Source organism: Pezoporus flaviventris, unplaced genomic scaffold (assembly GCF_033815535.1).
Source record: "Pezoporus flaviventris isolate CSIRO_AGI_PZ_B2104156 unplaced genomic scaffold, CSIRO_AGI_Pfla_v1 ptg000036l, whole genome shotgun sequence".
Lineage (NCBI taxonomy): Eukaryota > Metazoa > Chordata > Aves > Psittaciformes > Psittacidae > Pezoporus > Pezoporus flaviventris.
In genome coordinates this window covers 32,768,311-32,793,919 of record NW_026892584.1, presented here as the reverse complement: position 1 = coordinate 32,793,919, position 25,609 = coordinate 32,768,311, and the positions used below count along the sequence as shown (strand labels likewise).

Below are 25,609 nucleotides of genomic sequence, written 5' to 3'. Positions count from 1 at the left end.
TACAAGGCAAATGTCTTGCGGTGGTCCTTCACTGTAATCCTTATGTGCGCTCTGGGGAAATTCCTACCCGCCACGGGAAAGGTATAAAACATGGAACTGATCTCATTTCACCCATGGGGAATTTCGCCACTGATTTCCAACAGAACTGAGCAGTGTACCTGAATAGGATGCATGCAAAATGTATTCAGGGTATAATACTCTTTGCATACTGCCCTGCATCTCACCAGGCTTCCCCTTCTCGCTTCAGAAATACTTCTCATTAGCAGAATTCTTCTTGGTAGTCTGTTCAAGACACTTGACTTTTACAAGTGATGATAAATGCAATAAATCTCCTTGCTTGTTGATCCACTCAGAAAAATGTCTGAGGCATTTGGAGTAAATTCAGGTGGGTGGAGTTAAGACTTGGTAGTTTTGTTTGGGTTTGAAACCAAAGGCCGTGAGATAAGAACTGTGTAAACTAATGGTCTGCTGACTGCTGGAGTGTTAGAGCTGGTGGAGTCCCAGGGCAGGGTTACCAGTGGGTAAGGATGATACTCTGCTTGCCTGATAGGTATTCTTCCCATTCTTCAATCCAGCTGCTGGCATGTCTTCTTGAAAACATGCAAGAATGTGAAATAGCAGTTCATAGGGTAGGGGAGGGAAAGCTATCGGCAAAAGGAGGTCTTGGCGAGTTATGACAGGAATTTCGAGTTTGAGAGAGTCAACAAAATGCTTTTCAGCCATACACTTTGAGAATGAAGTAGTTGCCAGTCTTGGCTGAAAATGTGCATTTTGTGTCAGAGACATAAAAAGGGGTAACCCGTGCTTTGGGAAATGACTAAGCACAGACACAGACGTGCAGGAGGACACAGTGGTGACCCTGCTTGGCGGGACAATATTGACTGTGTAGGCCAGCACAGAATTCCTGCAAGGTCTTGAGACAGCTGTCTTAACTTGTTTAATTAAAATGGCTAAAATGCTTTTCTTCTTGGTTTAGGGATGATTCCTGTGTCCAGGGATGCAGTGGAAAGGATCTACAGCTATACCTGTATTTCTAGTTTGTATTATGTTGTTACACATTCTTGCAGACCTTTTTCTATACTGAGAGGAAAATTATTTTCAAAGTATGTTAAATCTGCAAGCCTTGTTTACCCAGAGCAGAAGATCCTCAGTTTTTGTGGATTAGCTACAAAACCATTTCTTCTACTTGTTTTGGGGGTGGACAGCCATACCTTAATTTTATGGTGTGAATCATTGAAGCTGCTTTGAGATCAAGCATGTTGCATACAGCAGACTGTACATTTAACTAGTGCTGTCTAGACTGGGCAACTTCTGTTTTTATTTCTAAATCAAGTTAGTTCCCTCCAATTAATTTAACTGTTGGTAAGGAAGGTTTTTTTTAACTGAAGTTGATAGTAGTTATGTCAAGGTAAGGCAGTAGAAGAGAAAATGAGCCATTCTTCATTAAATCAGGCCTTATTTTGAAGCAGATTTTCTTAAAGAACAAAACTGTTGGGGTTTCGCCTGGGCAGTTGCTGCAGATTTCTGCAAGCACGGCTCTTTACTGCTCAGCGGAGGCCATAGCTTCGCGACGCACCGAGCCAGCAGCAGAGACCCCAGCATTATTCCCGGCGGCTGCTGCCCGCCGGCGCGCACTGCGCGCCGCTCTGGACACAGGAGCGGGGCAGATGCGTTTGAACCCGGCCGAGGGACTCGTACCGAAGGCTCGGGTCGTGCCTCGCAGGTGCACTCTCAGGTTTTCCCCTCCTCGGCAGGAGTCACTTGCCTGTGGGGAGATGTGCAGGACGCAGCCTGGTGTTGAGAGATGTCGCCCCTGCTCCTCTTGGAGCAGAGAGCAGTGCTCCGGTGTGTTGCTCTGTGGACTCGCGGTGCCTTTAGTGGCGACCGTCTAGTTTTTTTCAGTTTAGCGGGGGTCGGTCTGGCCGTGCCTCCCGCTACGCCACGGGCAGGGGGAGAGACTCGTACAAGTGGGAGCACCGCTGCCGCCCCGCCGATGGGCGCCGGGAGCACTGCCAGTTCTCTCCGCACCGGGGACTTCCCTCCGGGCGCTTCCCGCCCCGCTCCCTGCCTCGAACGCCCGCCCCAGGCAAACGCCGCCGACTCGCGCCCCGCCGTCGGGCGCCCCGCGGGAGGACGGGTCGTGCCCGCGGCGCTGGCGGCGGCGGGTGCACCCCGGGGTGCCGGGCCAGGGTCGCCGCCGCCTCCCCTGAGGAGCGCCGCCCGCGCCGCCGCCCTCCCCCACAGCCGGCGGCCCTCCCTTCCGCGGCTTCTCCCGTCTCGGCTGGCCCAGCCCACGTTTTCCCTCTCTCCCCTCCCTCCCTGGTCATGTGTCGCCTTTTTTGTTTGCAGTGGAAACAATTTCTCGCTCTTCGGCTCGCACCGAGGCTGACCGCTGCCCGGCGGGAGCGCGGGGTGGGCGGGGGGTGGGAGACGGCCGGGCCCCATGCTGGCGGCGGAGCCCACTGCACCGGGACCCCCGCGGAACCCTCGGGGCTCGGGCTGAGCGATGCCCGGCTCCGTCAGATGAAAGTTTGCACCACAGCCATGAAGGGACCGCGGTGAAGCCGCCGCCCCCCGCCAGGTGAGTTAGTGTCGGCGGTGGTGTCGGCGGGGACTGCGCAAGGAGCTGGCGGGCCCGCCTGGGGGGCGGCGCGGTCCCGCCCGGCTCGGCTCTTATCTGTTCGCCCCGGCCCCGCGGCCGCCCCGCGCCACAACTTGGCCAGGAGTTGGTGCGCGGCCGCAGCGTGCGCGCCGCCGCGTCCCCACCGAGCCCGTCCGGCCGCGCCGCGGGGCCGCTCTGGCCCGGAGAGGTCCCGCCGGGGGCTGCGAGCGCCGCTCGGGCAGGACTTTGGGGCACGCAGGCAGGCGGGCGGGCACGCACGCACGCACGCACACACACCATACACACACACACATACATACATACACACACACACATACATACATACATACACACACATACACATACACATACACATACACACACGCGTGTCCGTCAGGAGGGGCCCGGGAGAGGCGCGGCGCGGGAGAAGTTGTGCTCCGTGTGGGCTGGGCGGCGGGCCGGTGACATCTGGCCGGCATTGGAGGTATGCGCGCCGCCGGCCGCCCGCGCCCGCCCCACTGGAGCAGTCCCAGTCTCCTAGCAACGCCATTGATTGGCTGCGGCGGGGGCCAATGGGCGCCCGCTCCCCGCATTTCCCCCCTCCCCCGTGCGAGCAGTACGGTGTGAACATGGAGCGGGGCGGCGGGGGGTGCCGCGGTGAGCCTGCCCCCGGCGCTGCGGGCCCCCGGCGGGCGGCTCCGTGAGCGTGTGTTGGAGGAGCCGCGGCTGGCGGCGGGTTAAAAATGTTGGTCCAACTGCGGGCTCTCATGTGACCGGCGCTCCTTTGTCTGGCGGCGGGGCGCCGCGGCAGCCGCCACGGGCCTCCTTAACAGAGTCGTGTGACCCCCCCCCTCCCCCGCCCCGCTCCGCTCCAGTCCGCGGGTGCAGCCGCGGCCGAGCCCCGCCGCACGGGGGGTGTCAGCTTCTGGCAGTCCTCGCTCCCGCCCCGTCCGCAGGCGCCGGAGGCCGGTACGAGGGGGCTCGGCGGGGCAGCCCCGTCACCCCCGGCGTCCGTGAGGACTGGGGAGGTGAAAAGGGAAAAAAGGGATGGTATGATACGGCCCTCTGGGAGGATACTGGCAAATAAGCAAATTAAACAGAAAGAGAGCAGCATGTTGTCATAGCAACAGTGCAATTAAATTACTTTACTGTCAGCCATCATAATTTTCCTGCTTAGAAGCTCCTGGGACGTAACTTCCATTTGGAGTCAAAGTTGAGTGTGTGGCGTAGGTAGGCAATGCCAGTGCCCCCGGACACCAGCGATCCTGGTGTTTACCTTCTGGCTGTCCTGGATGCTGTTTTGAAAGCTAGGAAGTGGGACCTACGTAAGTTTGGCCTCCCGGTGTTTATATCTGCCTCGGTATTTTTTTCCTCTTCCAGATACTTGTGTAAAACCACACGTTTGCTGAGCTTGTTGGGTGATGGTGTGTGTTAACAAGCTTCTGTGCATGAAAGTTCTGTATGTTTCTTTTTAGTCATGGTTGCTTTGGTGTAAAGTGCTTATAGAAAGACCTGAGGAACTTCTAATTTTCCGTTTTTACCCTTTTGTAACAGCTAAAACTCCATCATTTCTCCTTCTCAGAATGGGTGTCCTTCTCTTTTCTTTCCTGTACATTGAAGTTTGTTCTGTTGTTACCTGTAGGTTTTTTTTTCCCCCTTCGTTTACAGTATTGACTTTCTGACCACATGACTTGATGGAACTGCTGAGGATATGGTTTTGGTACAGGGAATCATTCTGCTCTTGTTCAACATTTGTGCAGGAAGCTTCGTAGTTTTAAAATCCGTTATTAACTCTCCTCAGTTTCATTTCACTGCTGTTCACATTTCCAGACCTAAATCCTGGCAGTTTTACTGTAAGGAGAAGCTAAGAGAGTCTGAGTCTTGCTTCTGAGGTGGATTGTTTGGCTCCTGTCTGCTTCTCTTGAGGTGGGGAGGTGCTCCGTTTCACGCAGCTTCAGAAGGGCTCAAGTACTCCCGAATGTTACTGAGTGCAGGTGTGCCCCCTGGGCCTACTGGTGCAGTACCCTCTGCAGCTCGTCCACCTCTCCCTTGCCGCTGATGGGCATCCCAGCAGTCTTTCTGCCTCTGTTTTCTGCCACGTTTGAAATACAGCTCAGCTTATGTAAAAATCTTCTCTGTTTACGTACATTTTTAAAGTGCTCTATTCCTCTGGCGCTTGTTTCCCCATGTCTTGGCCCTGGTCCCAAAACTTCCATGTGCTGCTTTCCCTCCTCCCTTCTCCTACCCCAGCTGGTTTTGAAGTTCTGCTGTCATTTCTGACTTTTTCTGGAGCTGTAGTCAGATTGGATGCTTGTCTGCTCAGCCTTTAGCCAGAGTGACTTTAAACACGGTGCTGTTGTATTATTGTCCTCAAAAGTGGAACAGCTGAATTTAAAGCAACTGGGCTCAAACCCCTCTATTTTTTATTTAATATTTTTCTTTCTAGTTCACTTGGTTTTTGAAGTGGTACAACAGGAATGTTCAATGATTTCATATACACATTCATCATTAAAGGGATTTGCTGTGTGGAGCTTCATGTACCTGAAGAACTGAGGTGTATTGGGGTTCATTCCATTGATTGAAATTTCTTCCCTTGTCCTGACTTCAGCTTATTTCATTCTACAGTTGTGGATGAGTGTTTAGTGAGTCTGTCATTTTTAACACAGATGGCAAAAGGACAAGTGACCAGTTAGGGAAAAGCTAACAAAATGTTATGCAGTATCTTTTTATGGGCTAACTTTTCTGTCTATTTCTTTCTCCCTTTCCTTTGGATTCACTCTCCCAGGAGTTGCTGTCTAAATGGGTCCAGTCATGCCTCCCAGTAAGAAGCCAGAGGGCTCAGGAATTAGTGTTCCCAGTGGATTGAGCCAACGTTACCAAGATAGTGATTTATCCAAGGCACTTCATGATGACGAAGACCTAGATTTCTCTTTGCCTGCCATCAGATTAGATAAAGGGGCCATGGAAGATGAAGAACTAACTAATTTGAACTGGTTACACGAGAGCAAGAACTTGCTGAAAAGCTTTGGGGACTCGGTGTTAAGGAGCGTTAGCCCCGTTCAGGACATTGGTGATGACACGCCCCCATCTCCTGCCCATTCTGACATGCCCTATGATGCCAAGCAGAACCCCAACTGCAAACCTCCTTACTCCTTTAGCTGCCTCATATTTATGGCCATTGAGGACTCGCCAACCAAAAGACTGCCCGTAAAGGATATATACAACTGGATCTTGGAACACTTTCCATATTTTGCAAATGCACCCACTGGATGGAAAAATTCTGTGAGACATAATCTATCCTTGAATAAGTGTTTTAAGAAAGTGGACAAAGACAGAAGTCAGGTAAGTTTGGAACTATGGAAACTGAACTGGCTCTGAAAATATTGACCTGCTAATCCCAGAACGTGTCTGTAACAGTGAAATGCAGAATATGCAGTGCTGTCCCTGGTAACGTAATTCATGAAATTCAGAGAGCCAACATTTCTTCAGTATGGCTCATTCTGTTTTTATTAAATTCATTGTCTAGACATCTGTAAGAAAGTACTAGGGGTGTGTGTGTGTTTTTTCTTCCCCCCCCAGCTGGTGTCTTCATGCATAGTGGTTAAATATTGGTTTTAGTTATCATGCTGTGGTAATGGTTTCCAGCTATACTAGATGAATGTAATCATGTTATAAATAGGCTGCTTGCTGTTCTTGGCTTATACGAGTGTATAGTGAAAGGGTATGCCTTATGTAAGAGTCCATTGCTTTTTTCCCTGGTCTGTGCTGTAATCTGAAAAAACTTCCCTTTCTCTTAAACAGACAGAAGTAGTTCTGAATTTTGGTTCCATTTCAGACAGGTTTTAGAGAAACTCTTCAGAGAGAGGAGATTGGTCTGGCATCAAAGATGAAACTTACCATTCACAGGAATTTCAGTCATTTTCTTCCTGGGCTCATGTAGCTTCTGTGACTGGTGCAGTGGCAGAAGCCTGTGGTGCACGTTTCTGATTTTGGGTCTCTGTTGTCATTGCCTTGTTTCATTGCTGAATCCTCAGCAGCGTCTGCAGGAAGAGGCTGTGAGGAGGGAACAGGGAAGCGAGCCTGGCAGGGGAGACAGCCCTTTGCAAAGCCTTCTGCTGCGTCAGTCTGCCTGGGAGCAGGTATCAGGTTCTGAAGGGGACCGTCTCAAGAAGTAGTGCTCTGGATGAATCTTTGGCAAAGTATGAGTATACTTATAAAAATATCAGCCTGCAGATTAATTTCACAGGCCTTCTCACAGGTTAGTGAAATAAATAGGTGGTAAAATCACATCACTGACTGTTTGTCTCTGAAATTGGCTGACAGTCAGAAAATGGACACTCTCTTCTGGTAGAAACAATAGATGCACTCAACTTCTGTATTTCAGTGAAGTAAATGCCAGGATTGTCTTGTAAATGGTAACCCTGAAACTAGACTTCTGTTGGTGGTGCTGTTCTCCCTGTTTTGTGTGTAATTTAACTTTAAATGCTGTGGAGTAGGAGCTCAAGTAACTCTAGAGCGAGAGTCATATATTACCCTAAAGTAGCAGCTCTTCATTTTAGAGTTCTCAACTGTCTTTTCTCTGGAGCTTTCCTTTTTTTTTAAATGATCGATATTTTTATTCCCACAGCTCCCCCTTTTTTTGGATATTATTCCGTAGAACCCACGTATTGCTGATCACACTCTGTGTATTGGTATTTTTATCAGTTAGTTGCTGTGGAAGATTGTGTATGGAATTTAAAAAAAAAACAAGTTCCTGAACTGGATCTTGTTTTGTGTAAGCCATAATCTTAATTCTTGTTTGGAAATGAGACTATAATAACAAGTAACATGCCAGACTCCTAGGATCCAGTACCAGACCATAAGAAACCTTCATACAATACATTTAAGAAACCCACAAAACGCTGTAACTGGCAAGGCATGTGTTTAGCATTGCCATTTGTGTTCTGTTCTGTGCCTCTTCCTCTGTTTACAAGTTGACTGTTTAGATTACAGCTTCCTTCCTATGAGGAACTTGTCTTCATGTCTATCTGTCAAATATCCGGCAGTCTGCTGAGCTCGCATGAACAATACCACGACGTGCTGCTTCTCTGCAGGGAAGTGGCAGAGCACAATGCATGACTAGTCACCTGCCTCTCGAATCTGTGATTAGCCGTGGTTACATAGCTAGACAGCAAGGTGTGGTGGGAGGCCTTGCCTGTGTGAATAATGAGGTGGGGTTTTACTCATTCCTTGAAAATCCCAGGTTATGAGGAAGAAATTCTTCCACCTCCTGGATATGCTAATAACTGCAGGTGGCCAGCATTACGGTGAATGAGATGAGAATCTCAGCCATACAACACAGCAAGGCAGGTCATTTAAATCTCCTGCTGGGTTTTTCTCATGTCCTGGCCAGGGGATGTGGCAGACATAGTCCTGAGTGCAGAACTGGCGCTTGGTCAGAGTTGCTGAATCAGGTGCTTGACAGCTAATTGTGGACTTGGAAAGCAGTAAATGTCAACTGCTGGCTTTGAAAATACCTTTGTGTGTGTGCACATGCACACTTGGGGTTGATTCGAGTACCTTGCAGCAAGCATCTCTGCTGTTCAGAAGGGGGGGTGTCCATCTGAAGGGTTCTCTGGTTTTAGGCTGGGGCTTGGGGCAGTGGAGCAGAGAACTCTCCTTTTTGTGGAAACCCTTCTTGCTGCTTCTGCCCCTTTGAAGCCAGATTCCACAAATTGCAGGTTTGGAGTCTGCCTGCCTTACTGTTTTTATGTGGGGGAAAAAAAGCATTTAGCAAATGGCACGTTACAAAATGCTAACAAGACAGGCTCTGAAACATGTACAGTATGGGGGGAAGGAGTTAATCAGTGCTGGGAATTGCAGGCATTTGCTGTTTGATGTTCATTGACACATTGTGAAAAGCTAGAAGCTTTTCCTCCCTAACTTTTGCTTTCCAGTGTTCGTTTGTGTAGCCTTTCAGTAATCGTTTTTCTAAAAAATGTTCTGCTGAACACTTAATTCTTTTTTGAATTACCTCTGCATAGTACTTTTCTCAATCTTGGGTTCCACTAATTTATATTCATGGGGCTAAATACGTGTTCAATAGTGTGCAGCTTTTTCTGCTCGGATATGAATGCTTGCATTTCATGGAGAGAAATCCCTGTAACAAGAGGGGGAAGAAAGAAAAGGAAGACTTACAGGGGCTGCATCACTTCAGTTTTTGACATGCTCCGTGCTGGTGCTTTTAGGTCTGGTGTGGAGCGCTTGGAAAAGACGTTCTCCTTGGGTATGTTCATGCACTGCTGCTGTTCCACTTCAGCTGCAATGCCATCAGGTTTACCTGGCAAGCCGGCATAGTGACTATTCATGTAACTTTGCAATGAGGCAGATCTGGATCGAGACAGAGAGCCGGGCTTAAGAAGGGAAAATGCTGAGCCCTTGATTGTACGAACCTATTTGCATTGAGCTCAGCAGTTTAATAATAGGTGGCTAGAGTATGAAGTATCACATGATGGGGAGTAGATGAGGAGTTCCCTGGCTTTGTTTATACTGCCAGACCTGTGAATTCAGTCATTCACATTAATCCTATTGTGAACATACAGATCTAAATGTCCTCCAGTGTGTGTCCCATTTAGTATGGCCCGTTAGCCCATGACTTCCCTGACTTCCCTACCATCTGGTCCTTGGCTGTAGAGAGGAATTTTTCTTGTATATGTGTCTCCAATAGCAACGAGTTTGCAGTTGATATGGAAAGCAAGCAGTTGCCCTAGCAACGGAGTTACTGATGTGGCAGCTTCTCTGCTTGCAGGGAAAGGGCTAAGCTAGTTCAGACCCATTATGTAGGTTTGCTGTAATTATAGCTGCGCCCACTAGTGCTGCTCTAGCTGAGGGTCTCTTGAAAAATTTTGTTACAAGCCCTATCTTTCCCCCCCCGTTGAAGGTTTGTTTTATTCCTGTAGGGATTCCTGAGTTGAGCAGAGGCTGGTAGGATTGTATTTTCAGGGCATGTGATACATCTCTGCCTTTTATGAATGCAAACTTTCTTGATCGTTATTATCAAACGAGTGGATGAGGGGAAAGGCTGTTTGACCTTGCTGGCTTCTCTAATTTTTTTTGTCTCAATGAATAGCCCACTGTTAGAGGAGCTGGGCTTGGGGTCTTGTCCCATGCTCCTTTCTGCTGTTCTGCCATCTTTCCCCCATCTGTGCTTCTTCAGGCATCCATCCTACCAAGAGGGTTCCTCTTTGTGTCTGCTCTGCGTTGTCTGAGGTAGGCAAACGCACACATGCTCCTGGCTGTGTGCATGCTGAAGAAATTCAAGTCTCTTAAACGTTTGTTTGGCACTCGTACTGAGGGACGTCTTAATAAAAATGTAATGAGGGTAAGGGATATGTTTATGGGGACAGGAGAAGAAGATTCCCCTAGCTTGATGTGGAAGTTATTCTTAGAAGTACATGGTCCATAACTAGGTCATGGGGATCCAGCCAGGCTCCTCCTTCGTCTGGGGCAGGCTATGAGATCTAAGGTCTCCTGAGTGGTCCTTGGGCTCTGCGAGAGTCAATATCTGACTTGTCCTTAGGTGAGACACTGTCTCACCTAAGGGCTCTGCCAGGGCAACAGACGAGAGCTGTGGGGGGACCCTTTGGGTACAGGAGACTTTTCAGAACTCCCTCCTGCAAGATCTTTCCTTTGCTGTGTTAATGTCCAGCCTTCCGACAGGTAAACCCTTCATACCTGCAGAAATACCGTTGGAATGAGAGGAGAAGGAGCCTGCTCTTTTTTCCTTAGAATCTCCTAATTCAATCTGCATATACACAAAGGTGAGGGATCAAGGATCCTGTTCTCCCTCTTTAACATTATTGTTCAAGAAGATCTCCTGTGAAAGCATGGTGGCACTCTGGGGATAGAAATGATCTCCTCCATTTTTAATACTGTTATCACCTAGACTGACCCAGATAACACCAGCACCAAAATTTCACCATGTTCATAACATTTGGTGGAGGTAAAGTGCAGAAAAAAACAGCAGCAAAACAACCTGAGATTCATGTTAAAGACTTCAGATAATGTTGACTCCATTAATAAAATAATGTCCTAAATAAGTGGTCCAGCTGTTAATTTCCCAAATTGTTAATAGGAGATGTTGTCATTTTAGGCTGGAATTCATCTAGTTTAAATCCATTTTTTTAATACTCCAGTCTGTCATACTAAAAAGCTGTCTAGTATCAGAAATGTTCTCCTCAAATTGGTACCTAGAGAAATGAGTGTCGTCTTATTCCAGAGCAATCATAAAAGTTTCTAGAACTGTGCTGTAACATGTAGCTTCCAGATACCAGAAAATTTATGGAGAGCTTCTCTTGAACCCTTTCAGTCTTATTTTTGAAGTGCAAACCCCAGAAATGACACAGAGTATTTAAAGAACAGATTTCCTAAAGCTGTGTGTGGAAATAGCGTGCTTCCGTTTCACTGGCTTTCAGCTGGTTGACTTCACATCAGAGCTTACTCTTTGCCATGGAGTCTGCCTGTATTAACTGGTTTAGAGCTGTGCAAAACATAATCAGTTTTTTTTCAAGTAATGAAGAGCTGGCAATATCCGGGGAGTCCTCTGGACCTTTTATCTAAGGTATTTGCATTATCTTGCTCTGGGTTAAGATAGCCCATGGGCAGGCACCCTGCTGGGTAACTGGCATGTTAGTTGCACATTGACAGGCTATTGACATACCCAAGGGGATTGGCTGCTTAGGTTAAATAAATTGGAGTAACTGGCCATGTCTGTGCTCCTAACCCAGAGCAAGAGCATATGAAGTGTATTTAGCTGCACTGAAGGAGCCCAGACAAGAAAGCAGGAGCGAGCCCTTGGGCTTGGGGAGTGATGGGGTTGATGAGTCCTTTTTTTCAGCCATGGTTGCACCTCCCTTGTTCCTGGCTGTTTGCTTTAACACCTTTAACATGCTTGAACACCATGAACTCCTGCGTTTCTGTGACAAACCATGGATCTGGTCAGGGATCTGATCCAGATGGATTTTTATCTTTCCCTCTTTCTAATTCTTGAGTTGCCTTTCAGGTCAATTCCCTGATCCAGGTCTCAGTGTAGTCCAACAAACAGTTGTGGAAGAAGTAGAGATGATAGGGAAGGTGAGGAATTGCTAAGGAGGCAAGCCATTACTCACAGAAGAAAAGCCTGATAGAGACTGGCAGCTGCAGGGAGAACTGGTGTGTGACTGCTTGATGGGGTAATGGATGTAGGCTTCACTACAAGGCAAAGGCTAGGATGAAATAAGAAAAGAAGTTTAAATACAATGGAAGGCTTTCTTTTGCTGGAGATGTTTCTTGTGGTTTTCTTCTAGGAGCAGGGCTGTGCTATTTGTTGTGCAGGTGGCCTGTGTTGGCTTTTCATAGTGTTTTACGTCTGATTTAAAGTGATTAAAATCTGGGCTGCCACCATCAGGTATGGTCTCTGCCCAGCCTGGCTGCTTGTTCCCGTTGCTGTGGGACTAAACTGATCTGGGGCTGTATTGTGGCCCCTCTTGAGCTCATACTGACACATGTGTCACCGTGCCACAAGCAGACCGAAAACTGTGCTAGTTTTTGTTTGGGTTATTTTTCAGTGGGCTGATTTGATTGGATTCATTTTTAGCTCTCTGCTTAGCTCATGGTCACTGTGGTCAGAGGGTCACCAGTATCAGCACAGGCCGTGGGCTCAGCTCTGTTTAATGTGGCATGAAACCATCCCTGCAGCTGCCAGCTCAGAGCTGACCTGGCAGCTGGGGGAAGTGGTGGGAGATGCTCCTACGTTTGAGAGCACAGGTGTGCTTAAATCACTGGGGGTGCTTGTACATTCAGTCAGATACATGCTTGGTGTGGTACTGGGCCCATACATGGGTGAAATGGTCCTAAGAAAACTGCACAGGGATGTGGTTTTGTTTTTTTTTTTCTCTATCTCAAGGCTGGTTTCTGTTGCTCAGAGGCCTTAATATTGGCAGTAGAGGAGGCTCTGAATGAAGCTGTGCTATGAATCCTCTGAAAAGCTATCATGGAGGAGGGAAGGCTGTCCATAAAATCACTTGTCAGGCTTTTCTGTCCTGCTGTCTTTATGTCCTCATCACCACTCAAGTTTCTTCCTAACTGTCAGAGAGCTAATGAACTGCTGTTGTCAGTGCCAGCAAAGGAAATGCAGATCCTGGGGCTGTGCTCTGCTTTGAGTGGAGGAGGCCTCGATGATGGGGTTGGAGTATACAGGAGTGCTTCATATGTCCATTTGTGAGCACTGGCCTGTGGGGTATCCTGTGGCGGTAGGCAAGACGTACCTCTGAGCACCAGGCGTACAATGGCGACTGTGCCACCTCCACTTGTGGCCGAACATCAGAGATGAACCGGGCTTGCTCATCTGGCCGAGTGTGTGTTCTTCTGTCTCGCACTTCAGTTCTTCGACAAAACATCAAAGCATCCACTTTAATTACAAGATATGTGTCCCGTAGACTTCCTCCTTCCTTTCCTAAAAGGGAAGTGTTTTGCGCTGGCTGAAAGAGCACAGCAAATTGTGCTGCCTGGCTTCTTTTCCTGGGTGAGGACCTCGTGAAAAGGCATTTGAAGGACTTGATCATAATTGAGCAGTCGAAAATAATTGAGGAGTTGAAAATACTCTTCAGGCAGCCTGAAGTAGCCTTGGAGTTGCTGGAGAAGCTGCCTTGCCTTGCTGTGGTTTCAGGCAGTTGCCGCATTCCACTCACTGACCCAGGCAGCTGAAGCCTTGGCTCATTCCTGTGGCAGCTCTGTGTTTCTGGTAGCATCATTCATACTGGCCTGATGGGGTGTGAGGAGCAGTCTCCAGGCTGCTCATACCTGTTCCTTCTGCGTTGTGATTTTCAGCTAATTGCTGTGTCTTTGTCATAAATCCAGTTGAACCACCTGAATGATCCAGGGTAACACAAGCTGGAATCCTTGGGAAAAGGGGACCCAGTGTGACTCTTATTTTTAATTTAGTTGATATCTGTGTGCTGGTCAGTGGTGGCTTAACACATAGAAATGATAAATTATTTTCAAGACTGGGATGACCTAGGTGAGGTTGTTGTATAAGCACTGCATGTAGCTGCAACAAAGCAGTATGTTATGATGCGGTTAGTCTTGTGAACATGTATTTGCTTAAAAAATCCTCACATGGCTGCTTCTGAGTAAGTTTTGCACAGTAAGCATCTAGGGAAAGACTGTGATGTATGCTTTTATGTATTTTTTAAGCTAATAAAGTTTTCTGTCTCTAAGTATTTGCTTTTATCTTTTGATTCATGATCTGGTATTTTGACCCAGTATAAGTTAAGTCTCCTGTCTTCCAGGTACAGGAAGATACTGAAGAAAGTTTGCTTTGATGAGATGTGTATGAGTCTTGCTGGTTTTCTGGTACTTTTGGTTTAAGTCAGTTTAAGAACAGTGAGGTTTTGCTTTTCAGCAGTAGAACTGGCTTGTTACGATTCGGTATTTAAGTTTTGGTCTCAAGGAAAGAAACTGTTTAATTTTGCTTCCTAGCATGTGTCATTTGATCTAAGTCCTGCTTAGTTTCAGTCCCTCTCCCAGCCGTTCCCTACATGCGCCAGTACCTCTGAGCTGGCCAAAAGCAGGGTACCTGCTCAGCTCCAGAGCTGGGAACTATTACATGTGGGCTGGGTGAGAGAGGAGATGCCAGTGCTGATAGCGTCGCAGTGTGTAAGTGGCAAACAGCAGAGAAACAGACAGTTCATTCAGGTGCACTTATGAGTCCTTGACACCTTGTGCTGTTTAAAGGTAAAATGGATCCTGTACATCTGCTTGAATATTTCTATCAATCTTTTATCTTAGTCCTTCTGACTTACTCAGGTGTGTGTTTTCTCTGGTTTGGGAGAATTCAGGCACAGAAGTAGTACCCTATGTTTTCTTTAATTGTGGAAAAAAAAAAAAAACAGCTCTTCTGAAGGAGCACAGGTGTTGTTGCTGTTGATCAGTAGCCCTGTGGATAGCGACTGGGACACTTGCCATTCAGCAGAGTCTGGCTGGCCTGCGACTAACTGGCCTTGTGCATGAGGGCAAGGAGTACCTTCCTCACCTGTGCTGCTTTTAGTGAGAGCTTCCTGAGCTTCCTGAGATGTTTTCCCTTTGAGCATAATCAGTGTCCAGGACTGAAGTTCACAACGATTCTCACCCTTAGCTATCCGAGAGAGTGCAGAATGCCTCAGCTCTGCCATGCCATTGTGTCCGTGATCCCTCTTAGCCTGCCTTAAGATCTTAACTGCTCATGTGGCTGGAGCTGTTGAGAATCCTGGTGAGATACTATACCTATGCCATGCTTATCATTGCTGCTGTGTCTGGTCATTTAGTGCATATTGTTGCAGTGGTAGTAAAACTGTGGTTCTCTTTTCTGGAGAATAAGCACATTTATTGGATGCTGACAGGATTTACCTGCTTGTTGGCAGCTCAGCTGATTTCTAGAAAGTCCTGAATTTCTTGTAGCTGTAACTGGTGTCAGACTCATCAGTGACAGAGGTCATGCAAGATAAGCAGCAGTAGGGAGGAAGAATAGGAGTGACCTTCTGACTTTGACATAGTTTTTCTTGCTTCTTGAATTCTTGGTAGGTCACTATTGGCCCTTCTCAGCCTGGACTATTACTTGTTTTCTTCTGTTACCACCAGTTTGGACTCCTGGCCCTGAGGAGCTGCTTTTGACTTACTGTTGAGTAAACAACAGCAGGATGGAGACTGAGGGCTGTGAAAAGTAGCCGTTGTGGCCATAAATGATGCTTCTGGATCTCACTCAGTTATCCGTAATAGTAATTTTGGAGACAGTACATTTTAATTTGTTAGTTACGTTCTTCAGATTTTCCGTTCTGGGTGTTACGGAAGCTTTGTCCTGTGAACTGAAGTAAGGATTTGTGGTAGGACTCACTCCAGGGATCTTAAATTTGAGTGTTTTTTTCTTTGCTGCAGTAGAAAAGAAACCAAATTGCTGCCCTTAGCCAGTGACTTAAGATACCAAAACACTATCTGCAGCATGCTGAATTGCTATATTTCGTTGCAGCAGTGAATGGTAGCAATTTACCACTAGCTGAGTACTCTCAGGATTTTGAAACGCTGGCGTGACTTGCTAAAAGATGACTGTTGGTAAGCAGAGGAATGAATGGGCTTCTGTAGAGGGAAGTCTCAATGGCACGGAAAAGTGTCTATGGCAGTGCATGGAGCAGAAACTTATTGATGGGATTTTGCATAAGAGAATCTAGTTGAATGCTGAATTCGCACTCATTCAAGCTATGAGCAGAAAATTAGGCTCTGCTCCAGAGCTATATTTATGAGATCCCATGGCTGCCTACTGTGGGAGAGTACTCCCTGAGATGAAGCTACTATTGTAAATGTTTTTCTGAGTTTACAGTTGAAAGCAAAAATGCCTACAGTGCAACTTGTAGGGGCTGTGAGGTTAATGCAAGGCTAGGGTTAGGTATCCTCCAGCTTTCATTTACATGTTTTTCACCTCCTTTCCTCACTCTTCATGGTGGAGAGTGGGAACACACCTCTCCTTGGGTTATGTGTAGAAATAGGGAGATCCTTCATGAAATGCTCTGGTTTTAGCTTAGAGGGAGAGGGGTAAACATCATTAAGTGGTACAGAACATAATAAACTTAGGAGTTTATTATGTTGGGGAGAAATAACTAGTTCTTGTGTGGTTCATCTTTAGGAATAAAGTCCCGTTGCCGTTCAGGAAAAGCTGTATTTTGAAGATTCTCCTCTGTACCACTGCCTTGCTGTCTGTGTGCAGCCTTCTCCAGTCCCAGAATAGCACAGAAGCACTGCATTTCTAGAGCTCCTCACTGCTCTGGGGAGCACTTTGAAGGCTTTTGGAGAGGAGTGTTTGACAGCTTTAAGAACTGCATGCTGCTGGCTCAGACGGAGCTACAATTACACTTAGAGAGAAAATGGTACAGAGCTCCTGGGTCAGAAGGTATTTAGTTCTGCAGGAAGCCCCTTCAGAGATTATATTTATTTATAAATGTAACTTGAAATAATGATATGATTCTTACTTAATTCTACCCTTCCTAAAGTACTTCAGGACTAGAGAGCTGTACACGAATAGTGTGTTTTGTTGGATTGCGTAGCAAAGGTAGGAAGAAACACATAGTGTGTGCAGGAAACGCAGGTTTTCAGTCTAGTTGGGAGAGGTGGATGTTGGAGAGGCAGGATGTGGATGAGATGGCTGGGAATCGGACAACTGCTGGCGCTGTTAGTGTTGCATGGTTTGTTCTGAAGCAGCCAGATGAACTTGTCCAAAATGATGTGTTTTTTTTTCCCCTGTTTTGGCAATTAACATAATGCATTTATTGTTACATAATTACACAGTTGCACTGATTTATTTGGGTTTTCTCTTTCTTACTCTCCTTCTTTAGAGATGAAAGTTTCCTCCCTCAGTGTTGAGGGTTAAATATACAAACCTTGATGTTGCAGAAAAGGGTAGATTTGTGTTTTACAAGTTCTAATAGTTTCGAGACTCTTGGCTGCACGGCAGAGAAAGAGGAAAGAAGCTGTCACAGAGACAAATTGCACAGAAGACTCTCTATGGTGCTAGCTCCCAGCTGTTGAGACAAATGGGATTTTATTGCTCAGGCTGTACCTCCTTTTCTGCTTAAATGAATTTATTTTTGTATCTATCTGTATACGTGTATGTGTGTACACAAATACATTTTATATAAAAAAAATGCTATGTGTGTACACAAATACATCTTATATATAAAAAATGCTACATAGTCATGTAGGCTTTTAGATCATCCAAACGTTTTTAAGGTAAATTGGGAGCAAAAAGTAGTATGGATTTGGGTTGTCACACAGAGGTTTCTATTTACTTGTATTTCTGTATTAGCAAAACGAGATGCTGCCATAGTGATGCATCTCTGCAAAATTTCCTTGGGACAAATGCGTTCTGTTGCCACAACTGCTTACCAGTTTAGCTTCACCAGAACTGTTTAGACTACAGTTCACTCTAAATTGAGAGCTTAACTAACCTGAACCATCTCTCTTGCTTTTTCTGAACCAAACCAGCACTTAAAATTTAGTGAAACACATTCACTTTGACTAGTTTTTTTGTCCTTTCAGGTTTTGCTGTAACACCTGTAAGACTTCACTGCCTTTTGGGCAGTGCTGCTTTTGTTTGGAAGAATGAAGTTCTTTGTTCTTGGCTTAGCAGGTCTGCTTTGATGTGTCATTTGCTGTTGGCTTTTAGATCTGAGGAACTTTGAATTTGGAAAAGCAGAAATGTAATTATGCCCCTTTCCATTAGGAGACAAGCTTTTCTGTTATTGTTTGATTAAAAAATACAGCATTTTCATTTAGAAAGCTTTGATTTCATTTGTAGCATTGAAATGAAAGATCTTGCTTTCTCTTCCTGTTTTTCTGCTGACTAGGAAAAAAATGGGAAAATGCCCTCCCCTCAGCTAAAATGCTTGCGTTATTTTAGTTTCAAAGTAAACATGCTTGTGATCTAACCACTTTTGCTAATTACCATCTGCTTCTTCACCAGTACTCGAGTCCCACTCACCCTCCAGTGTCTAGTATGCCAAAAATGCGTTTGGCTGGGCTTGAGCTGACGGGATGAGAGTCCGTGTCTTAATTATGGTAGAATTATCCACTTGTGTGCCACATCAACTTCAATTTATTTCCCTTGCAATTTATAAAAGAGGGTTCATAAACTTGTTGTGAATTTGCACTCTGAGCCTTTAATTTTTAGACATGCATTAAAAAGGGGGGGAATTTGCTTCATCAGTATTAAACTGTTGTTTTTTTCCTGTTTTGACTATCTGTCCATTCCTGTTGTTTGGCATCAGGTTAAACAATAAAACAGTTTGAGAGCTGGTCTAAATAGCTTTTCAATCCATGCCACATGTAGCCCCCGCCTTCTTGCACTCTGTACAGAGACATGCTTTTGTTTGGAAAGGGAGGCAGTTCTGTAATTGCCCAAATAAATTCTGTGTCGCATGGCTTTTAAGTTAGACCAAGTAATGCTAGCATCTAGGAGTGTGTGTGTGTGTGTGTGTGTGTGTGTGTAGTATTACGAATGGATATGATAAAGGTTAGGGGGTGCCTGTATAGAGATTTGGCCCTTGTAAGTTTTGAAATCAGCTTTAAAAATCATGTCATCTAAAATAATGGGGGAGAGAAGATGCACCTTATTTTAGAGCCTTTAAGATCTTTTTCAGGCTCTTCTACAGAAGTGAAGATGGCTAGAAATACTTTTGTTTGGTCCCCATGTCCTGCCCCTTCCCTGTGATTTTACACCATCTCATGACTTTCTGATGGAGACATCTAGAATCCCAACATGCTGAAAATGCTATGAATTGGCATTATTAAAGCCAGATTCTGGGTGTTGCAGTAAGTTGTAATCTGTCAAGTTCCTTTCAAACTCTCAGTGGTGGTGTGTTTAGTATTGCCTCAGAGTCTTTTGCAAGGAAAACAGCAACAGAGATCATCAGTCAGTTGTAGTGCAGATGTCAGCCTCTGTGGTCACTTAGCACAAGTATGAAGAGAAGAAGGACCCTTTGGAGGGTGCCAGCCAGTGGCTGGTGCTTTTACACTGGTATATCTGGCTGCCTTTTGTGGGGCAAGCGGTAGTGGGTTTTCACACCACCGACGTGCTCAAGGGCTGGTTACTGTTTTACAGCAGGACTTGGTTCATTGTGCAGTTTTGAAAGGTAAGATTCCTGCTGTCAAAGTTTTTCATTATCAGTCGGATCAGTGAAATCAATTATAAGGTGCCCCTTCCTTTTTGCTCAGCCTTCAGATAGGGCCTTCCGCAGTTCGGACATCACTTTCTAGGTATATGTTTTTCATAAAGGAGTTTGTATGTTATTTTTGGTTGCTTTTCACATTCAGGTATTCATTTATGATTGCTATTTTTGTAATTTTCTCCTCGTCTTCGTTCTTTCTTTCTCTACTTCCATCATTTAGAAATGGAACCATTCATAAATGCCTGTCTGAGGAGTGTGTGGCACGGGCATTGCACAGTGCTGAAAGTGCATTTGCATTTCGTAAGAGAAAAAAGTTGCGATCCTTTTTGAAGCAAGGTTTTTATTTGTAAACCATCTCCTATTTTTGGTGTGTCAAACATGAAGGCTTGCTGTGTGAAACTGATAGAGAAAAGATCACAGGAGACCTGGAGCAGTGACTCAGGTCACAGCATGCCTGTTCGCATGACACCTGTGTCATCAAAATAGCCTTGCTTTGGCATCCTTAAATGAGATTTTCTTTTCCTTTAGATGGTAGAGCTGTTCAAAGGCATATTTGATCATGAATAATTTGGAGGAAAACAATTTTGCATCCTTCTGAGAGTATCATACATCATCTCGTCCTTGTTAGTTCTGAACTCTTCACAGCATCAACATCTGATGTTGGGCAAGTTGTCAATTTTCATTACTGGAGTCTGCTCAGAAATTGTTTCTCCCTGTTTCCTTCCACTTCAGGCACGTTAAATTAGATCATACACTGATGTTTAATCACTGAGCACTAATCACCCTCGTGCAATATTGATCAGCAGCCTCTTCATATATGATGATTAGAAAGAGTAATAGCTTGCTAGTGAACACCGAGGACTGGGAGGGTGAGGACTGTGAGTTAGCCCAGTGTAGAAGCTGATACAGCTTTTCGAGTTTCCAGAGGTTTCTAGATGTGTTGTCCTCTGGTTTTCTTTCCTCTCCCCTTGCTCTAAGCTTAGTTTTTCTTTCATTCTCAAGTTCAAGTCAAGCAGTGGACAGTGTGTCTTTTCATAAGTACCCCTGTTCCTCTTTCTCTTTTTCACAAGGAGCCTGTCATTCCTCCTCCTCCTTCTCCCAGCGCGCTCAAAACTCATGCCGGTTTCCCGTGTAGCCCTGTTTCATGGGGGCTGCCTGTGAACACTGCACTTGAGAACGACTGCGTGCGAGGTAATTCAGTTAAAAAGAAGAACCGGGGAAAACCCAAGCAGGCAGGGCTGCAGTGTGTGGGTTGAAAACTTGTTTTTTTCTCCCCTTCCTCCCACTCTTTCCCTGCTGGGTAAAAGACCCGGTCTGTGCCTGAACTTGCTATTTTGAATAACCTCTTCTCTGCACACAGTGCCTTGATGCTCACATCCTGTTTGCTACCAGCTTAGCTGAAAGAGCGCCCTGAGGAGTGATGTTTCTATTTCTGTTGGGTTTGTTTCGGTGGGTTTGCAGGCTGACTCTGCTGCTGCCTCCACCACGTGCCTTTCGAGTCTCTTCTGTGAATCTGAGGAAACCCTTTTTTCCTTTTTTTTTTTTTTTTTTTTTTATATGGAATAGCAAAATCACTGTGGGGTTTGGAATCACATCTGGAAAAATAAGGTAGACTTTAAACGGAGGAAGAATCTGTATTGGGTCAGGATGCTTAAGTATTTAGAATTTGATTAATGCTCTGCTAATGCAGAACTAGTCTGCCCAGGAAATAACATGAATAAACCTGTGAACCCTACTCTTGCCAAGCTGTAGGTTTTGATCAGGAGCTTGCTAGCTTCCTTGGAAAAAACCTAGATTTAAATATTCCTTTTTTTTGTTTTCAATCCATGCACACCAGTGAATCTACATCTTATTTCTCTAATGTAATCACGTTGCCATGTTTAATAAACTGTCTGCACACTTTCAAATCTGTTTTACTGGTGGAGGTGCTCCAGGAGGCTGAAATGCAGTATTAATTATCCACTCTAAAATATGCTTGATTGAGTGGCTTATGCTGCAGAAGTTCCTCATGCCAAGCTTTTTGTTGCATTGGCTGCTTTTAGCATTTTAAGAGCTGTGACCCATGTAGCCCTGCTTGTAAAAATACAGCACCTAAAAAACCCAAGGCAACAAAACCCCTGTAATTGTCAAATCTGTTGTTGAGGTGCTGCATGGAGAAAAATAGTAAAGGGAGTTTTCTTACAGTTTTAATGAATCTTACTGCGAGTAAAACTTTGAAGGCTAAGCAAGTCCATTTTCTTACTGTCTTTACAAGCTGTGCTTCTACAGCAGATTTAAAGTAAAAATGGGAGGAAATGCAAACACATCTGAATCAATTGCTCCCACAATGAGAGGTTCTTGTATTGTTCCTTTTAACTTACTCCACCTTCAGGATGAGGTCCAGTGATTTTGCTTGCTTTTACTCCTTGGCACTGCATCCTTCTGCTGAGAAGGACAATTTCTCACCTGCTTCTCCCTCCCTGACCTTCCTGGTAGGATGCTCATCCCTGGGCTGGGTGCAGGCTCCCCTGCTGTGGCTGATGCCATACACCTGCAGGTGGGGCAAGGGATTGTGCTTGCGTGGCCAAAGTTATAGCTAAGAATAGGACACGGTGCTTTTTAGTGACCTGTGACATGATAGTCAGTGGAGGCAGGCAGGCAGCTTAGCATCCCACTCCCCCTCTCTGCCCACTATATAATTCCCTTGCACTCTTGAGATCAGAGTCTTCCCATGCTGAAAGTCTTCGGTGCAGTTGAGGTGTGTTTCTTCCTCTCCCAGGAAGGCTTTTATGGCTGGCTTCCCAGAAGTGCGGGAAGAGGTTGGTGCTGAAGGTGGTGGTGCTCTTCCTCCACAGCCAGGCTGGCGGGGCCTTGCTGCTCCCTGTCTGGCTGTGCGTAGGTCTCAGTAGTGTGCTCTCGGTTGGGATTTCCTCTTGTTCTGTGTTACAAAAAAAGCAAGACCTCAGATCAAGCCAGGTGAGGAAGGCTGTCTCCTCAGGCACTGCTGTTTCAGTCCCACCAGGGTGCCCTTTGTCTAAGAGCGAGCACGCTTGCTGGAGCAGCTGGGTTCTGACCTCCCCACAGGAGGCTGGTTTGCTCCTGGGGCTAAACTGGTCTTGCCCTGGTTCACCTTCTTTGCAAAGCCATTGATCAGTCTTAGCAATTTAGGAGGCATTTCTGTAGAGCTGTGTTGACACCACCTGGCATCTGGGAGGAAGGAATGTTGGTGTGCTCTTGCTCTGCATGCAAAGGTACCAGGGTTGTAGTCAAGTCCCAGGCTTTTTAGAGTCCATGATGTTTGGGCTTGTGGCATTTTGGCTGTGACTTGCGCTGTGTGAATGAGGTGAAGACTTCAAGTGCAGTCAAGAAGTTGCCTCATTTTGGAGGATGCTTGGAGCAAGGAGGGTGTTTGGTTTTGCTTTTTGGGGTTTCATTCAGCCATGAGAAAAATGAGAGAGAATGAGGAGTGGTAGTAAAAAAAAAAATATCTCTGAACTCAGTGTGGAAATTGGACACAAGCAGAGTAAAGTGTGTGTATGTAAATGCAGAAGTAATTTGTGTGTTGATGTGCAGTAACGCTGAGGTCTCTGTTGCAGGAGAACAGTTTTCCTTCAGCATGTGCCTGCTGCAGGGGACAGGGATCTGTTGAGCTTGCCAAGCGGGGCTCTTTCCCTAAAGAGCCCAGGGACACTTGGAAACCCCACATCCAGGCAGCTTCTCAAACCGTTTACCTAAGTGCCTGGTTTTCCCCCTTAGTTCATCATGTGAACTAATATTAAATACTAAGCAAGGAAAAACCCTACATTAAATAAACAGTTATGGGGGAAATGGTGCAAATCCATTCGTGTTTGTCAGGTTTTCCTTATTTCTATTTTTATTTATTTTTTAATAAATTTAATAATTTATTATTACTGCTAATGGATTTAGTGTGACCTACTCCCTCCCTCCAGTCCTTACTAGCTGTTAGCCCGTTCCCCTGGAAATTCACTCACTGGCTTATTTCATCATTAATACAGTAGTAGGCAAAAAGTGACCTGTGAACCTTTAGTACAGATATAAGTGTTGAACAATTTTTTTTAATATCTGTTGCGTGAAGGGTTGTGTTTTAAAATTGTCACTAGATTTCTGTACACGACATAACCGTGTGTTTGTAAGAAAAGGCAATTTGTGTCTTTTCTAATTGTATAATGTAGATAACATGAAGAGTATCAGATGACCAGTGGGTATTTAAATGAGTGCCCCTCTGACATGAAATTAACATACCCTGCTAAATGGGCTATGGCTTGGAGACTCAGGGATTTTTTTCTTTTGCCTTTGACTTTATAGGTGACCTTGAGCGCTTAACTTCTTTTTTTTATTCTTTTGATTCTGTGTATCCTCAATTTTCTTTTCAATAGAGTAGGGGTAATTACATCTTCCATGTATAGACAGGAATTCTATAGGCTAAAACAGCATTATTAATGCCACTTGCTATCTAGTCTCCCTCAAGTATGCCTTGTGACAGCCCATAAGGCTGACTTGTCTTCTGGGCTCTCCTGCCTTCCCAGCCCAGTCTCCCTGCATCTGTTTGATCTTGCGCTTTGTTCCTCCCTAGCAGTGTCACAGCCTGTGTTCTTCAGTGCCCAGACTTCTCCTAGCCTGAGGAGGCTGTGGGGAACGTCTGGTGTTGCTAGGCACTAGCATGAAACAACATAGTACTACTATATAGAGGAGCCAGGTGTCGTTTAAGGGCAGTTAACGACACTGCTTTCTTCAGTTGCTTGCAGGATTTCCATGTGGCAGTCTGATAGCTTTATAGGGTGGTGTGCATATAAACTCAATGAGGAGATATTTAACAGGCTGAATATGACTCTTGGGTGACATAATGCAACACCTCCTGAACCTGTTGGAGGAATTGTTTAATGATGAGAGCAGTGGGAAGATACTGTGGTGTAGCAGATCCACTGCTGGCTGTAGGCAGTAGTACTGTGAGCTTACCTGTACTAATGGGCATACAGCTGCTGGTGTGCTGGGGAAGCAGTGGAGGAGCTAGAGGAGCAGCAGTGGAGCACCTGTGTCCGTGGTGTTACCTGGCAATGAGTCACTGTGATTGGAGTAACAGTGGAGGATCACTCCTGACCTGGTGCTGAAGTGTCCCTTGTGGGATGACAAGCTTGGACACTGGGGATATACCTTGGATTGCTGGGTGCCCAGGTCAAGCGTTAGAAGACGTTTCTGACTTCTGTATACTCAAGATGGGGAGTGCTGAGGCAAAAATCTGCTGAGAAGCCTGTGAAGGCCTTCATTTGTATGAAACCTGGACACAGTCCCTCAGGTGCTGTCTCACAGCTGTTGCTGTGAGCTGTTGCTTACAGTTCCTTGTCCTGCCTGTGGCAGGTAGGGAGGACCTGTGCCTACCTATGTATGGGTCACTCTTCAGAGGTCTGTGTGGGGGCTATACTCCCAGGCAGTGCTGGAGGGAGCAGGGCCAAAAGTACAAAGGTACAAAGAAAAACTTACAAACCTTTGAAGGAGGTGATCCTGCCCCTCTGCTCTGCTCTTGTGACGTGTCACCTGGAGTATTGTGTGCAGTTCTGATGTCCTCAACATAAAAAGGACATGGAACTGTTGGAACAAGTCCAGAGAAGGGCCACGAGGATGATCAGGGGACTGGAGCACCTCCCGTATGAAGATAGGCTGTGGAAGTTGGGGCTGTTCAGCCTGGAGAAGAGAAGGCTGCCTGGAGACCTCATAGCAGCCTTCCAGTATCTGAAGGGGGCCTATAGGGATACTGGGGAGGGACTCTTCACTAGGGACTGTAGTGATAGGACAAGGGGTAATGGGTTAAAACTTAAACAGGAGAAGTTTAGATTGGATATAAGGAGGAAATTCTTTCCTGTTAGGGTGGTGAGGCACTGGAATAGGTTGCCTAGGGAGGTTGTGAATGCTCCATCCCTGGCAGTGTTCAAGACCAGGTTGGATGAGGCCTTGGGTGATACGGTTTAGTGTGAGGTGCCCCTGCCCATGGCAGGGGGGTTGGAACTAGATGATCTTAAGGTCCTTTCCAACCCTAACTATTCTATGATTCTATGATTCTATGATTCTATGTCTTGTGCTGGTGAGACTTGAGCTTGTTTAACATTGGAAGACCACTGCACAGTGGTAGCACTTTCTTGTGTTGCAGGATCTTGCATTGTATCTTGCCTGTGAAATAGGGTTGGTTTTGTTGTTTTGGATTCTTTTTTTGACTGTGGAATACCACAGCGTTTCCTTTTCTCTAGCTGTAACTTCCCATCTCGAGCCTAGCCTCATTAATGCTGTAGCATTGTTTATTTGCATGCTT

The 25,609-nt window shown here is 45.9% G+C and overlaps 1 protein-coding gene across 9 annotated transcripts in view; it reads left to right on the top strand.

The window, feature by feature from the left end:
• FOXN3 (forkhead box N3) overlaps nt 1-25,609 on the top strand; it is a 217,177-nt gene that overhangs the window by 68,376 nt on the left and 123,192 nt on the right. For 3 of the 9 annotated variants that reach the window (XM_061463826.1, XM_061463822.1, XM_061463818.1), the window contains exons 1-2: nt 2,342-2,581; nt 5,388-5,944. In XM_061463826.1, the coding sequence (XP_061319810.1) occupies nt 5,402-5,944 (543 nt within the window). In that variant the 5' untranslated portion in view covers nt 2,342-2,581; nt 5,388-5,401. Of the gene's footprint in view, nt 1-2,341; nt 2,582-3,903; nt 3,928-5,387; nt 5,945-25,609 lie in introns of those variants that run through there. The other 6 variants (XM_061463827.1, XM_061463824.1, XM_061463823.1 and 3 more) reach the window with 3 other exon arrangements.